The sequence below is a fragment of the Gopherus evgoodei genome, chromosome 14 (genome assembly GCF_007399415.2).
Source record: "Gopherus evgoodei ecotype Sinaloan lineage chromosome 14, rGopEvg1_v1.p, whole genome shotgun sequence".
Taxonomy (NCBI): domain Eukaryota; kingdom Metazoa; phylum Chordata; order Testudines; family Testudinidae; genus Gopherus; species Gopherus evgoodei.
The window spans coordinates 77,614-93,099 of record NC_044335.1 but is presented as its reverse complement, the minus strand read 5'-3'; the positions used below and the strand labels follow the sequence as shown (position 1 = coordinate 93,099).

The window sequence follows — 15,486 nt, the reverse complement described above, 5'->3', positions numbered from 1 at the left end:
GCTGGGCCCTGTGTGTCTCGCCCAGCCCAGCGGTGCCAGCAGGCAGCTCTCTAGAGGCAGCTGCTGGGACGGGGAGGGAGATGGCTCCGGGTTGAACACATCCTTAGCTCTCTGGGGGCCGGGGCTGGGGCATGCTAAGAAAAGAGCCAGCGTGTCCCTCTCTCAGGCCAGGGTGTGGGGGAGGAGCGCCACCAGGTCTGCAGACCTCCTCGCTGCTATATAGCTGCCCCAGTGCCTCCTTGTAGGGATCAGCAAGTTTCCATAGTGGGTCCGGTGCTGGTCCTGGCCAGAGGTGTTTCGCTGTAAGGTATCCGCTCCCTCCTGGGCTCACGATTGACCCAGCGCACCACCCCAGAAGGGCGACCCACGTGACCTCACACTTCATTACGGGTTGTTCGGAAACGAAGTGGCTGGAGTAAGGGTATGTCTACACTCCGGGATTAGTCCGATTTTACACAAACTGGTTTTGTAAAGCAGATTGTATAAAGTCGAGTGCACGCGGCCACACTAAACACATTAATTCAGCGGTGTGCGTCCATGGTCCGAGGCTAGCATCGATTTCTGGAGCGTTGCACTATGGGTAGCTATTCCGTAGCTATCCTATTGTTCCTGCAGTCTCCCCCGCCCCTTGGAATTCTGGGTTGAGATCCCAGTGCCTGATGGGGCAAAAATCATTGTCGCAGGTGGTTCTGGGTAAATGTCATCACTCATTCCTTCCTCCGGGAAAACACCGGCAGACAATCATTTCGCGCCCTTTTTCCCTGGATTGCCCTGGCAGATGCCATAGCATGGCAACCGTGGAGCCTGTTCAGCTTTTTTTTTTTTTTTTTACTGTCAGCGTATGTGTGCTGGATGCCGCTGACAGAGGCGTTACTGCAGTGCTACACAGCAGTATTCATTTGTTTTTGCATGATAGCAGAGACGTTTATCAGGCGTTCTGTACTGTCTGCTGCTATCATGGGTGCCCCTGGCTGAGGTCGAGCGGGGGCACAAGGCAAAAATGAGAATGACTGCCCGAGTCAATCCCTCCTTTATGGTATCTAAAAATAGTCAGTCCTGCCTAGAATATGGGGCAAGTGTACTAGAGAACCAGTGTATCAGAAACACAGCTGTTCCATGTCAGATCCCGCAGAAATGACGAGCTGCATGCCATTCACTGGGGTTGCCCCTGCAACAACTCGACCCGTTGCTTCCCTCCTCCCCAACCTTCCTGGGCTACCGTGGCACTGTCCCCCGCATTTGTGTCATGAAATTATAAAGAATGCAGGAATAAGGAAGTGACTTGTTAGTGAGATAAAATGAGGGGGAGGCAGCCTCGTGCTGCTATGACAGTCCAGGCAGAACATTAAGCAGTGCAGGGGAGAGGAGCCCAGCATCCTGCTGCTATGATAGTCCAGGCAGTACAGAATCTTTTCTTTACACAGGAAAGGGAAGGGGCTGATGGAGCTCAGCCCCCAGTTGCTATGATGAGGATGGTTATCAGCCGTTCTGTACCATCTACTGGGAATGACCAGCAATCATTCCTATTTTTACCTAGGCACCCCTGATCAGCCTCACCTGAGGCCAGCCAGGAACACTCACGGGCTGATAGTGATGACAGCAGTCATATTGTACTGTCTGCCACCAGGGAGGGGAGAAGAGTGGATGCTGCTCTTCATTGCTGCAGCATCGTGTCTACCACCAGCATTCAGTAGACATAGGGTGACATTGAAAAAAAGTCAAGAAACGATTTCTTTCCCTTTTCTTTCATGGGGGGGGGGGGAGTAAATTGACAAGCTATATCCTGAATCACGCCGGACAATGTGTTTGAACCTACAGGCACTGGGAGCTCAGCCAAGAATGCAAATAGTTTTCGGAGACTGCTGTGGACTGTGGGATAGCTGGAGTCCTCAGTACCCCCTCCCTCCCTCCATTAGCGTCCATTTGAATCTTTGGCTTTCCGTTACCCTTGTCACACAGCACTGTGTAGCCTGGAGATTTTTTTCAAACGCTTTAGCATTTTGTCTTCTGTAGCGGAGCTCTGATAGAAGATTTGTCTCCCTATACAGTGATCAGATCCAGTATCCCCCGTACGGTCCATGCTGGAGCTCTTTTTGGATTTGGGACTGCATTGCCACCCATGCTGATCAGAGCTCCACGCTGGGCAAACAGGCAATGTAATTCAAAAGTTCGCGGGACTTTTCCTGTCTACCTGGCCACTGCATCAGAGTTCAGATTGCTGTCTAGAGTGGTCACAGTAGTGTACTGTGGGATACCACCCGGAGGCCAATACTGTCGATTTGTGGCCACACTAACCCTATCTGATATGATAATACTGATTTTAGCGCTACTCCTCTCGTTGGGGAGGAGTACAGAAACCACTTTAAAGAGCCCTTTATATCGATATAAAGGGCCTTGTAGTGTGGACGGGTGCACCGTTAAATCGGTTTAACGCTGCTAAAATCAGTTTAAACGCGTAGTGTAGACCAGGCCTAAGAGTGGGTCCTCCTACTTCTGGGGGCTTGGTTCCCTGAATCACTTCCCTCATTGGCCTGTAGGTCCTGTCAAGGGAGCTGGCCTGGAGTGTTGGCCTCTTCCCATTGGCCCTGCGGACTGTCAGTCTCCAGATCCTTTCTTTAGTCAGAGGGATTGTGCAACTGGCAGCCAATCATGCTCTCTGGTGCGAAATGATTAAAAAAGAGCAGCCGTTCCTTTGGAAGCCTAAACAAGCAACAATCAATACGCCACTTAAAGCAGGAAGCCCAGAACCAGAAGCAACAAGCAACTCTCAGAAATTACAAGCCAAGTTCGCTTGTTTTAAGCGGCTTTGGTAAGCGCAGAAACGGTCTCGGCACTTCTCGTAGGGGTTCCGGGTAAGAGCGGAAGTCTTTCTGGTGCAATACTGATTGGGGTCCGTGCGAGGCAGGAAGTCTTTCTGGTGCAATACTGATTGGGGTCCGTGCGAGGCAGGAAGTCTTTCTGGTGCAATACTGATTGGGGTCCGTGCGTGGCCGGAAGTTGTTCTGGTGCAATACTGATTGGGGTCCGTGCGAGGCAGGAAGTCTTTCTGGTGCAATACTGATTGGGGTCCGTGCGTGGCCGGAAGTTGTTCTGGTGCAATACTGATTGGGGTCCGTGCGAGGCAGGAAGTCTTTCTGGTGCAATACTGATTGGGGTCCGTGCGAGGCAGGAAGTCGTTCTGGTGCAATACTGATTGGGGTCCGTGCGAGGCAGGAAGTCGTTCTGGTGCAATACTGATTGGGGTCCGTGCGAGGCAGGAAGTCGTTCTGGTGCAATACTGATTGGGGTCCGTGCGAGGCAGGAAGTCTTTCTGGTGCAATACTGATTGGGGTCCGTGCGAGGCAGGAAGTCTTTCTGGTGCAATACTGATTGGGGTCCGTGCGAGGCAGGAAGTCTTTCTGGTGCAATACTGATTGGGGTCCGTGCGTGGCCGGAAGTCATGGGGTCTGGGACCGCCGCCCACTTCAGTTCTCGGCCGATTTTTGCCGACTTTTGGGCCGTCGGGTTCCGTCCCCGTGCAGCCCTTTTTACCCGTTGCTATAATACTGCGCCGCGTGCCCTTTGGAGCAGCCGGTGAGCTAGGGCGGTGTCTTCCTGCGTGGCTCGTGAGCGTGCGCAGATCGCTTGAACGAGCGCAGCGGCAGCGTGACAGAGCGGATGGAGCTGGAGCCGGGGGCTGTGGGGCCCGCGCGGGCGCTGGAGCCGCTGCGGTACCTCCGCGAAGCGCTGCGGGCTGCGCTGTCTCGGATCCGAGGTGCGGCCGCGCGGCGGTGTTCAGGGGTCGCGGGAGGGGAGCCTCTGGGCCGGGCTTGGCGGCTCCGGGGGACCTGGGGCGGGGCGCCGTGGCCCAGGAGTCGCGGGGGTGGACGGCGGGCCCCGGCCCCTTTCTGAGATGCTGCGCTGGTGTCTTTGCAGAAGGGGAGTCGCGGGAGAGCAACGAGACCTTCGAGCAGCAGCGCTTCTGGGACACGCTAGGTAAATGTTCATTACCTCAGTAATAGGTAAAAGAACCAGTAGACAAGTTATATCTTTGAAAATCCTTTGCCAAAATCCCTCATGAAGCTTTTAAATGAACATCGTAATCATGGAGTGAGAGGGAAAGTACTGTCATGGACTGAACAATTGCTTTGAGACCGGGAAGAGTAGTCCCCAAGGTTCAGTACTAGGAATGGTAGTTGAGAGAGATATACATTTTTTTTTAAATGATCTGAAAAAGGGAGTGAGTAGTGTGGTGGCAAAATTTGTAGATTAGGCAAGATCAGAAAAGACTCTGACTGACTTCAGTAGGATCTAACAAAGCTAAGTGAATGGGTAAACACTGCGTGATTAGTAGTACGATAACAAGAAAAAGTCAGTGTTGACAAGGACAATTTTCAGAGTAGCAGCCGTGTTAGTCTGTATCCGCAAAAAGAACAGGAGTACTTGTGGCACCTTAGAGACTAACAAATTTATTTCAGCATGAGCTTTCGTGAGCTACAGCTCACTTCTTCGGATGCATAGAATGGAACACACAGACAGGAGATATATACATACAGAGAAGATGAAAAGGTGGAAGTATGCATACCAACAGGAAGAGTCTAATCAATTGAGATGAGCTATCATCAGCAGGAGAAAAAAAAGCCTTTTGAAGTGATAATTAAGATGACCCATAGAAGGTGTGTGTCCTGTCTGTGTTCCATTCTATGCATCTGAAGAAGTGAGCTGTAGCTCACGAAAGCTCATGCTGAAATAAATTTGTTAATCTCTAAGGTGCCACAAGTACTCCTGTTCTTTTTGACAAGGACAATGTTATGCATGTTGTAAGGAATAATAAATCAGGTTTCAAGTGAACTGTGGCTAGTCAGGAAAAAGATGTGGGCCTCGTTTTGGACAGCTCCGTAAAAAGCTCTGTACAGTCTGTATCAGTGGTCAAAAAAGATAAAAAGTTAGGATCCACATGGGATGACACAGAAAATGAGACTGAACATATAGTGCTTCCTGAGCAGTACTGTGTCAGTGCTAGTCACCCCATCTCTAAAGAGGTATAACAGCAAAACAATAGAGGAGATTCAAAGATAGGTGGCAAGAATGGCCTGGAGAGATTGCTATATGAAATGAATTAAAGTAATAAGACTGTTTAGTTATGGAAATATATGAGGGGACCTGATAAACGTATTCCAAACAACGAATGGGGTTCGAGAAGGTGAATTAGGTGCTCCTACTCACACTTTCTGAATAAGAGATGCTCAGGAATGTAAGGCAACACATTTAAAACGGAAGAAAGAGACTTTTTTTGTATAGTGCATAACTCTGTGTGTGGAATTCACTCAGGAAAAGCACCTAGTAGGATTTAAAAGAAGATTCAACGTTGTTTGAACTATGATTTATAAACATTGATAATATAGGGCACCACCAGACATTAACTAACCAGACATTATTTTATTAAGTCCAAAGACCAAATGGTATGTACACAATTTCTTTAAATATAGTTAAAATGTCTAAATAATAAGTAGTTTGTGACATCCAATACAACAACACACATCCATAATCTTAGGATCAATTATACTCAAAGATGGACCAGATCAGAGAATATTCCTCTCTCCCGGGTTTTCCTCAGCATGATTGGATCAGATCTGATAAAGAACGTTCAGATTCATGGCTCTCCTTATACCCTTCAGCTAACTTGCTAGTTTTAGCAAACACCCAGGCTGAAGCAGTTTATCACTGCTGCATTCCTTCCTTGTTTACTTCCCCTCCTTGCTTACCAACAGAACAGTAGGAAGGTTTGCTATTGTTTCTTTTAAAACTTTTTTTGTCACATTACTGTAGTTTTTATTGTTCAAAAAGTAACTAAAACAGTATATTTTTCCCATTCTGCATCCTAGTCTCATAACTACTTGTTTTCACACTCTTCGTTTATTTGTTGAGAAAGTCATTTTCTTACTTTCTAGCAAATATATTATTTTTTTTAATTCTTTAATTTTGTAAGTATCCTTACAAACATTATAGAGTTTCTTACCCTTTCTTGACAAGTAGCTGGTCCCACTGGAAACAGAAGACTGGGCTAGATGGAGCTTCGTCTGATCAGTTCAACAGTTTGTGTTCCTCTGAATTGCCTCCGTGTCTCCTTAAGCTGAGTTTCCTAACTGGGAACTGCTGTAGGCTTTATCTAACAAATGGAGCAGATGGAGGAAAAGGGGCTGTATGACTGACTGTCGCCTGGTATCTCCCCCTTTGCCTGAGACAGTGCCTAGTGGCCTGACTCCATTGAATTGTTCTCTAGGTCAGACGTTCAGAGCGACATCCCAGGAAGCTACGAAGTTGAGTCTGGCATTCTCAAGGCCTCCACTGCCTTCTGCAGAGGTGGGTGCATGCCCCATGTCAAGGAGAATGTCAAGGTTTCTCCCACATTGCAGTCCCTTCCTGTGTCTTGCTCCCTTGAACTAGGACAAAGTTAGTTTGGGTTAAAAAATAAAACAAATGGTTCTTCTCATTGACGTTTGTGGGATGTAGTTGCACCCTTTCACTCCTCTTTAGAACGGCATGACTTCCTAGTCTTGTTGCAGAGAGAATTGTCAGAGCTGAGGGAGCAGCTCATTGGCTGTGGAAGGTTTCAACTCAGGTATTTATGGGAAAAGAGCCATATAGTTCAAGACAATAGTACAAGCTCTCCTCCCCCACCCCCAACTTGACCGTACCAATTTACCAGTATGCGAAAGCCTTCTCCCCACCCTAAGGCAATCTGACGTCTAGAGTATGATGTGGCATTAGACAGCTGAGCACCAGACTGGGCCTTACTCTATTATTACGTTTCAAAATAATTTTAAATGCATTGGACTGTAGTCCTTCACTTTCTTCCCCCATTATCCCCAGCTGGCTTCTTGCCTCTCCTCCAATTGGCAGAGTCTCCAGCTGAGAACAACAGTGTGTAAGAAAGTGAACTGCCTTCAGATGGAGCTGGTGGATTTTAATGGGATTGTTCTGTCACCCCTTTCATTCCTGATCCTTTTTATCCACTGTTTTCAGGACTGTCAGAAACTGAGCGATGGTGTCCAGAATGCTGTCCTGGCAGCAGCCAGAGTGTATTACTGGCTTCCCAAGGACCAAGGTGAGGCAGTGAGGGCAGGTTTGTGCCACTTCTCCTTCTCCTCAGAAAGGAAAGTTGACATTCACACGGGAGCAAGTTGTGGCAGGCAGAGGCAAAGGGACTCCCATCCTCAGCTCTGTTACAGACGTGCAGTATGGCCTTGAGTATTTCAATCCCCTTTTGCTGTGCCTCAGGTTCTCTATCTATAAGTGGGGCTGATATCGGGAGCAGTGCATCTTAATTCATGTTTAAGTGTGTTGAGATCCTTGTTAAAAAATGCTATAGGAAAGTGAGGATGGGGAGCAGAAGACTCATTCAGGAGGCAGAGGTGCTTATCCTGCGAGGCCTTTATACAGAAGGCACATCTGTGTGTATGTGTGTGAGAAATAGTAGGAGCAGCTGCCTGTTTGACCTTGTCTGTGTTTGGAGGGGGGGACGGGCTGGCCTTCACTGTGATAGTGTCAGGCTGCATCATTCCTTGCTCAATCTCATCTAGGTACCACTCTGCGGAAGATGGTGCGGGATGCTGCTGCCGAGGTGGTGGAAGGAATGATCCAGCTCACAGACGTGATTCTCAGTACTCCGCTGCAGAGGTAATACTGATCCAGCAGTGCCCCCGTTAAATGCTGCGAGTAAATGGGGAAAGAAAATGAAAACCCCATGCATACCCTCTCATCCCAAAACAGTAGCCAACTGTGAGCGGGCCCCCCTGCAAAGAGGTTAAATATAGCTCTGTGTGTGACAGGGAGAGGGGCCTGGGAGAGGTAGGACTCTTGTGAAGGAGGTGGGGGGAATATTTGTGTTGCTGGGAAACTCATGCAATTTGGAGTAAGTTGTCCTCAGCACAGATTCTTGGCCTGATTCTTGGAGCTCCATATTTCCTGCCTCTTGCTAAGTACAGGGTATCCCCTTGTCAATGTTTATAGGTTCCAGCACCCTGAGGGACTCTTTTCTTTTTCAGTTTGTCTCAGGAGCAGCTTATATCAACTGGTAGCATATGGGAGGCATGTGAGCAGATTTCCCATCTGCCACAAGGTGAGTGACATGGATTCAAGGAGTGGGCTTCAGAAATCGACAGTCCCTGAACCTACTAAAGGGGAACATTACAGCTGGTATCTTGGAACCTAGCTCCTGCAGCAGAAATGATGCCGTTCTTAGAGCCTATTACAAGCTCAGGAGCCAGGTGGGGTCACCTGCATGGTGACCCTGCAGTTCTGTGGAAGTGACTGATCCAGTGACCCAGAGGAGTGTGGTGGATGCTGGGGAGCTGGTAAGAGCCATACAGTCCCCTTTCATCCTTCTATCTTTGACTTTTGTGTGCAGATAACCAGGCAGCAGTCCTGTCAGCCATGTCCGCCTATCTGGGTGTGGTCAGGGATGCAGTGGAGGAAATGGAGCAGGTGAGGAAGTCCCTTTATTTTTGCTGGGGACAGAGCCCACTGTTGGGGGGTTTCCTGCAATGATGCTGTAGTGAAATTGAGCTGTGGTTTTCTACTGTGATGAACTAGGAATTCGGAAATATTTTTTATTACTGATATACATGGCAATGACTTACTTGATTATTGTTACCCAGTGTGACAAAGGGTTAAAATGCTCCTGAAGCAAAGCAGATGTGTGTATCACCTAACTGTCTGGTGTAGTATGACTGGGTCCTTAGAGACTGGCTGAAACAGACCCATATCAATGGAGGGTCTGGAAGGACAATGGGAACCCCCAGGGCTGAACAGTTGACACCTATCCATGGGAAACTCCACCAGCAGAACATGTAAACTCAGCATAGTTTGCAGGCAGAAGACAAGTGACAGGGGACTAGGATAAGACTGGCTTGAGAGGGGCACAGAGAGAGAGAGAAAAAGGTAACCAGGATGATTCCTGGAAAGGGCTTTGTCCAGTGTGGACTATGTCTTCACGTTTGCCTCTCTATGTAATCTAAGGACTTCTTCCTGATGCTGTGTTTCAATTGACTAAAAGCCGTACTCTGTTTTTATAAAGGGTGCCTGGTGTCACTGGAAGTGTAGTGCATGGATCTCTGAAGAGGGTAACAAGTCTTTGGACAGGAGTCTGTTGCAGTGAACTTCCTGGGCAGAGCTCACATTGTGAAACTGGAATGTTGGAGCCCAGAGACTGAGTCTCAGGAGTGTTGAGGCTGTGTGGCTTACCCCTGTGGACAGGAAGGACCCCCTGAGGGTCTGCCATGCTGAAGGAATACCAACAAGGGACTGTTTAAAAGCTGGGGTGTAGCACATATCCTGTAAATCCATGACACTTATCCAGGTGGTCATGGCTCCTATATCTTGATTTTTGACACAAACCAGAGTCATGCAGTGCATGGATCTTGTTGAGTGTCCAAATCTCAGCCTAATTCCGCTACTTAATATGTGGCTTCTGTGAAACCAGTGCCTTGTTTTGTCTTTGCATGGCTTAGTTTGCTGGTGTAGGGTTGGAGCAGGGACTGCCTGCTAGGCTGTTGCTGATCAGTGGCCAGGTATGTCTGAGGAGTTGAGCTTTTTTAAGCCAGTTCCCGAAGGAGAAAAGGTCTCAGGTGTCTGACTCCAGTCCTGAAGACATTGTAGGGACACCCTGCAAACGACTTAAGCAGACTCTATGTAGTACTCACCCCTTCCCTCAGGGGCACTATGGGGACAGGTGGTGGTGGCTCTTGCTTTCCAATATGTGTCCTCAGGCTCAGGGGGAAGATCAGGACCCCTACAGTGACATCATGGAGGATGAGGAGCTGGGCTCTCGGGGCAATAGGGACATGTACTGGTCTGAGGCTGACCGAAAGCTACTTGGCCCCTGCATGGGGCTGATGAAGGCCTCCAAAGCCTGCCTGAAGAAGCTCTTGGGTGCAGTGAAGGTTCACGGCAAAGCAGACACCCCAGAACAGGTGGCTCAGCTAGATGATCTTGCAGACATCACCAATGAGATCAGCCCGAGGTGAGTCAGTCTCTTTCCCCTCTCAATGCTATCTGTGCTAGGGCAGTCCTTGTAGGCTGGCTAGGTCAGGGAATTGCATTATGCAAGGGTTTCCGTCTGCACCCATGAGGGGAATGGGGCCCTTGTGAGAGTGGGGCCCTGGAATAGTCTGTAGGAGAGTTGCTATGACTGGGCCAGGGATAGTTGTGATGGGGGATGGGTGGTCACTGAGGACTGAGACAGAAATGAGACCGTATTTGCTAGTTACAGCTGATGTTGGTTTCCTGCTGAGCTGTGCAGAGCCTGACTCGCTCCCACAGTTAATGTGTTTGGTGGCAGGCATACCCTTTGCCCGTCCACTGGCTGGGCTGACTGCTAGGCCCCCCTCTCATACTGAAATCTCTGTCTTCTGCCCTAGTGTTGATGAACTGGCACTGAGCATGTATCCACCCATGAACCAGCTGGCTGTGCGACTCAATGTAAGTACCTACCACTCCCCAGCTCATGAGCAAAGGGCATCAGCCTGGCTCCTGCAGGGAACAGGGGAAATAAAAGTGGGAGCTAGTGTCTCTAAGGGCAGTTGGTAATTGTCCCCTGGCCCAGTGGCAAGTTTTTGGGTATGAAGACTGCCTGTTTTCTGTTGGGTCACACCCACTTGGCTTCCTAAGTAAGTTTGTCCGTGCTGTTCTCTTCCTTCTCTCACAAAGTCTTGAGCCCACCAGGAAGGAGAGAGTACATGGTCTGTGCTGATACTGCCATCCTGTCATAGCTGTGTGACCCATAGAGGTGCCTGGATGCCACTGCCTGAGGGAGCAAAGACCCAGAGCTACCTCTTTTGTGGGGAGTAGCTTCTCCTCCATGGCAGCACTAGGCTGGGAGTAGCTCCCCACAACAGCTTTAGGTGGTCACCTCCCATGCTGGGTATAGAGGTGTCTCTTCCTACCCCCGGCTGTGCTAGGATGTCTCCTATGATAGAGGATTCCTGCATGTGTCCTCAACTCCCCACAGCAGTGCTGGGACCGTGCTTGCCACATTGGCTCAATTGTTTTCCCTTTTGCTTCCTTTTAGGCTGCCAAACTGGCCTCTATATTAAAGAAAGTCCTAGGAATTACTAAGTGAGTATGGCATGTGGGCCTTACTGAGCTCAGTGTGTTTTTTTTTTGGGGGGGGGGGGACGAGAGGGGGTTCTAGTTGCCCTCTTTCTGGATGTTGTTAGAGAAGCTGTGCCAGAGGTGACTCAGCCTGGGCTCCTCAGAAGGTGTGTGGAGAGCAAATGTGTACCTTTGGGAATTACCCTGATTGCAACAAAGGGAGCGATGGCTGTGGGGAGAGATGATGTAGGGGCTTCATAGAGTCGAAAACCAGAAGGGTCCATTGTGATGATCTAGTCTGACGTCCTGTATAACGCTGGCCAGAGATCTGTCCCACAATAATTCCTTTTGAACTAGACCAATCCTGAAAACAAAAATAGACAGTGATGGAGAATCCACCCCAACCCTGGATAAATTGGTCCAATGGTTAATTATCCCCATTGTTAATTTATTCCATATTTCCAGTCTGAATTTGTCTAGCTTCAGCATCCAACCATTGGCTCATGTTATACCTTTACTAGACTGGAGAGCCCATTATTAAATATTTGCTTCCCATGTTGGTACTTACTTACAGACAGATCAAGTCACCCTTTTGCCTTTTTGGTAAGCTAAAGAAAGACTGAAGGAGCTCAGTCAGTACGAGGCATGTTTTCTAATCCTTTAATCATTCTCTTGGCTTTTCTCTGAACCATGTACAATTTATCAACATCCTTCTTGAATTGTGGATACAAAGTGTGGCAGAGACCCCTCCCTGTAGGGGGTGGGTGCAGGGCACTGGATGGGAAGGCAGGTGCATAGATGGTTGGAAATTAGTGAGGAGTGGGCATGGTGAGGGTAGAGGTGACAGATTGTTTCCCCCTACTCTCTCCCACCGCCACACACACAGAAACCAGCATGCAACAAAGAATCATAGAACTGGAAGGGACCTCGAGAGGTTATCTAGTCCAGTCTCTGCACTCGTGGCAGGACTAAGTATTGTCTAGACCATCCCTGCCAGTGTTTGTTTAACCCGCTCTTAAAAATCTCCAGTGATGGATATTCCACAACCTCCCTAGGCAATTTACTCTAGTCCTTAACCACCCTGATAGTTAGGAAGTTTTTCCTGGTATCCAAGCTAAACCTGCCAGATTGGTGAGGCAAAGGGTGGGTGTGTATGTAGGGTGTTGTCAAAAGACTGCTCCCTGCTGGGGGTAGGCAGAAGGTACAGATAGCTCCCTCCATGACAAGGGCACTCTGAGGCTGCAGAGACTTTTCCTTTATCCTGTGGTAGTCTAGCTCTTCGTGACGTAGTCTTGTGGTACCTGACACTCTGTAGTCTGGAGGTGCCTAGATATACAGTACCTCAGAGTCATTCTAATGCCTCTCCCTTTTCTGCAGGGGAAGCCATGTGTGTCCCTCATCAGAGGAAGGCTGGGTTCAGTTTCTCAGTGGTGCAGTAGATCACAACATGGACAAAATTAAGGACTTCACGCAGAGTGAACTTTAATGCTTCTGCGACCAGGGTCTCTAACAGCTGCCTTTCTGGTGCATCTGGTCATTTCCTGAATATAGGGAGAGCAGTGGGGTTGGCGTTTGAGGGAAGAGCTTTTTCAACCTGGAAGAACTTTGCAAATGCAAAGTGTGACTTGCTGGTCTTCTCTGGTAATTGCCAACACTGCCACCCTTGATTTGTTTCCTGGGACAATGAGAAGCTGCATCTTGATGTTGTAAATGTGTCTTGCCCCCTTGGACTTGGCTCTAGGGCTGCCCTACAGGGCAGAAAAGGCAATAAAATGTCACTAGGTTCACATGATGGCTTTGTTCTGTGAAGGAGGAAGGGTTTTTCTATCTTCATGAGACTGGACTGGATTCATGAAGGGTACATTTTCTCCTGTCAGCCTGAGAATGTATGGAGTGATGCCCTCACTTCCTCTCAATCATGGGAAAGGAATAGAGGAATATATCTGCTAGTTCAACTCCCTAGCCCTGTGGGCACTAGAGTGCAGTTCTAGGGAGATGCAGAATCTTCCCCTTAAAATCCCAGGCTGATGCTCTTTTTTCTCCTTGATAGCTGAGGCACCCTGATGCCATGGGGATAGGCATAGTATGAAGGTACAGTGAGAAATCAGTGCCTAGCTGGGATGGTTTTGCCTGGACCCAGGGGATGTTGGGCTAGATGGATATTAGGCTGCGAATGTAATAAGACAACATTTAACATGGCTTAAATGTGCCTTGAATTAGAGTGAATGTTGCTGACTCCTGTGTAGCTCCACCATCCAGCATAAACTCCCCTCCCTGGAGCGAACCCACCTTGGGGCTGGGGCTTAGGATAGTAGCACCTGCTGTACGCTGGGATCTAGCAGCCACAGTGTTGATGCCTCTGTAGCCCTTCAGATTCTGGCTACAGTCAAGATGCACGGTGAGTCTTCTGGGCCCTGTCTGGGTGGGGTGAAAGGGGATGGGTAAGCGCAGCATGCTGCCAGGCTGTACAAAGCCCAATCTGCTATGCAGGAGGAGGATACAATCTAGGCAGTGCAGTTATTTTCTTTGCTCGTAGTTCTTGGGGTCTGGAGATGCATTTGACAGGCACCAATATGGAGTAAGAAGAAAGGGACAGAGTTCTAATACCAGAGCATTGGGGAAGGACTGAGGGCTGTAAGAGAGGGGAAGTTAAGGCAAAAGGACTGAAAACTCAAGGATGTACCTGTAACCTGTCCCCCACTTCTTGGGAACTCCAATTCATGTTTGGGGATTATCTGCAAAGCCACCGATAGACATTTAGTAAAAACCTTTTGGAAAAAGGGCAAGAGGAGGATGATTCCACCTCCTGCTTTAGGAGGGCCCTATGGTTTTCTGAACTGCCTGTGGCTGTGTGAAGACCTCTTCCAAGACCGAATCAGCCCAATAAAGACATGGACACTTTTATAAAGATATCAGTTATGTTTTGCTTTCTTCCTCTGTATCTCTCTCCTTGAGTTGAACTTGGGATGAAACTGGTTACAGGGGCCTCTGAAGAGCTGGAAAATCTGGCAGCTGGGCCAAGGGCACTGCCACCAACAGAGCTAAGACCACTGTCTTGTAGAGGTGGGTACGTAGTTACACTATACCCCAAGGAATGTAGCACTGTGTGAGACAAATTAATACCTAGCCATGTGGGAGAGAGAGCCTCTTGCACTCCTAGGGATGGGAGCTTTCTGCAAACCAAGGAAGTAGGCTTATCTCTTACCCCAGCAGACAAGCAGGGGGGCTTTGCTATACTGCTGGGCATTGCTAACACCCACACAGCTGCCTCTGAGAGATGGCTTGAAATGCCCCTGTTCAGCCAAGGCTTGTAAGTAATGCTTACAAACAGTTTAACTTAGTTGTCCAAGCAGCTGGAACTTGCTCCCTGTCCCCATGCTGAAAAACAGCTTCCAATTCCTCAGGGAGAACATGGACAGCTTAATGCAGTAAACATCTCCTCCATCTTTTGATGACGTGTATCTGTTTCATCTCCAGGCCCCCAGTGATGCTTTAGTGTTACCCTTATGTGGTTCCTCTTCCACTGCTCTGTCAGTGGGGCTGAGGCTTTTCCCAAATGCCATGTACTGAGTTTGTCTTTCTGTATTAAACATTTGTTGCAATTTTTCTTCCTTACCTTGTCTCTTTCCTGTGATATTAGTGGAATCCCAGACATCAATTCTTAGTTTAAAAAAAAACAGGTGATGGACTTTCAACTACAGTGATTTCTGCCTGGTCTTCCCTGCCTTGCTTTGCCAATAATGCCAGCCTTGTAGCCTGTTCACTCTTGGGTGCTATAAAGCAATAAGAAATGCAGCCTGTCTTCAGTGCATTGATCTCTAGCTCTGGGTTGTGCCTATTGCAGAATAAGTTGCTCTGCTCAGGGAGAGTCAGTTTGCCCTTAGCCATTCCTCCTGTCTCTATAAATCAGCCCTGTCTGTGACTGCCATTACACACTCAGCCAGGGGGCTAGGAAGCCAATCTGTGCTATGGTTGTCTGGTAATGCACTGCACTCTTTCGGAGTGGCGAAGAGAAGTAAATGATCTGGAGTTAAAGAATAAGTGAGAGGCTTCTAGGGGTGGAGGAGCTTAGAACAGGCTTTCTGGAGTGGTTGTACATGGCAGTGCAGCCTAGCCAACTCTCTCCCAACGCATATCCAGAGGTCCCTTAGTTTAGTTCCATGGTGGAAAAGATCACCTCTGAGCCTCTCAGACCAACAAAACTGCTTCTGCTTGTGGCCATGGGAGTCGTGTTCTCGCTGCTGCAGTAACAGAGTGACTGGCCAATCCTTTTACCTCAGTAGTGAGCTAGGCTTTGCAAATGCTGATCTCCTCCTGTCCAAAGTACATACTGGGGGAGGCTTCATCCTTCAGCATGCTGTCTGCCTCAGCAGATGACATTCTCCCAGTGCCCTCTTGGACTGTGCATCAGGC

The 15,486-nt window shown here is 48.7% G+C and overlaps 1 protein-coding gene across 1 annotated transcript; it reads left to right on the top strand.

Annotated features, from left to right (window-relative positions):
* The first annotated feature begins 3,432 nt into the window (after positions 1-3,432).
* On the top strand, positions 3,433-14,685 carry CCNDBP1 (cyclin D1 binding protein 1). Its single transcript, XM_030532931.1, has 11 exons — positions 3,433-3,754; positions 3,916-3,975; positions 6,263-6,342; positions 7,006-7,087; positions 7,563-7,659; positions 8,028-8,101; positions 8,390-8,466; positions 9,750-10,003; positions 10,401-10,461; positions 11,051-11,097; positions 12,451-14,685. Exons 1-11 carry the CDS (start codon positions 3,658-3,660, stop codon positions 12,557-12,559), a joined length of 1,038 nt encoding a protein of 345 aa, XP_030388791.1. The 5' UTR covers positions 3,433-3,657; the 3' UTR covers positions 12,560-14,685.
* Positions 14,686-15,486: the final 801 nt, after the last annotated feature.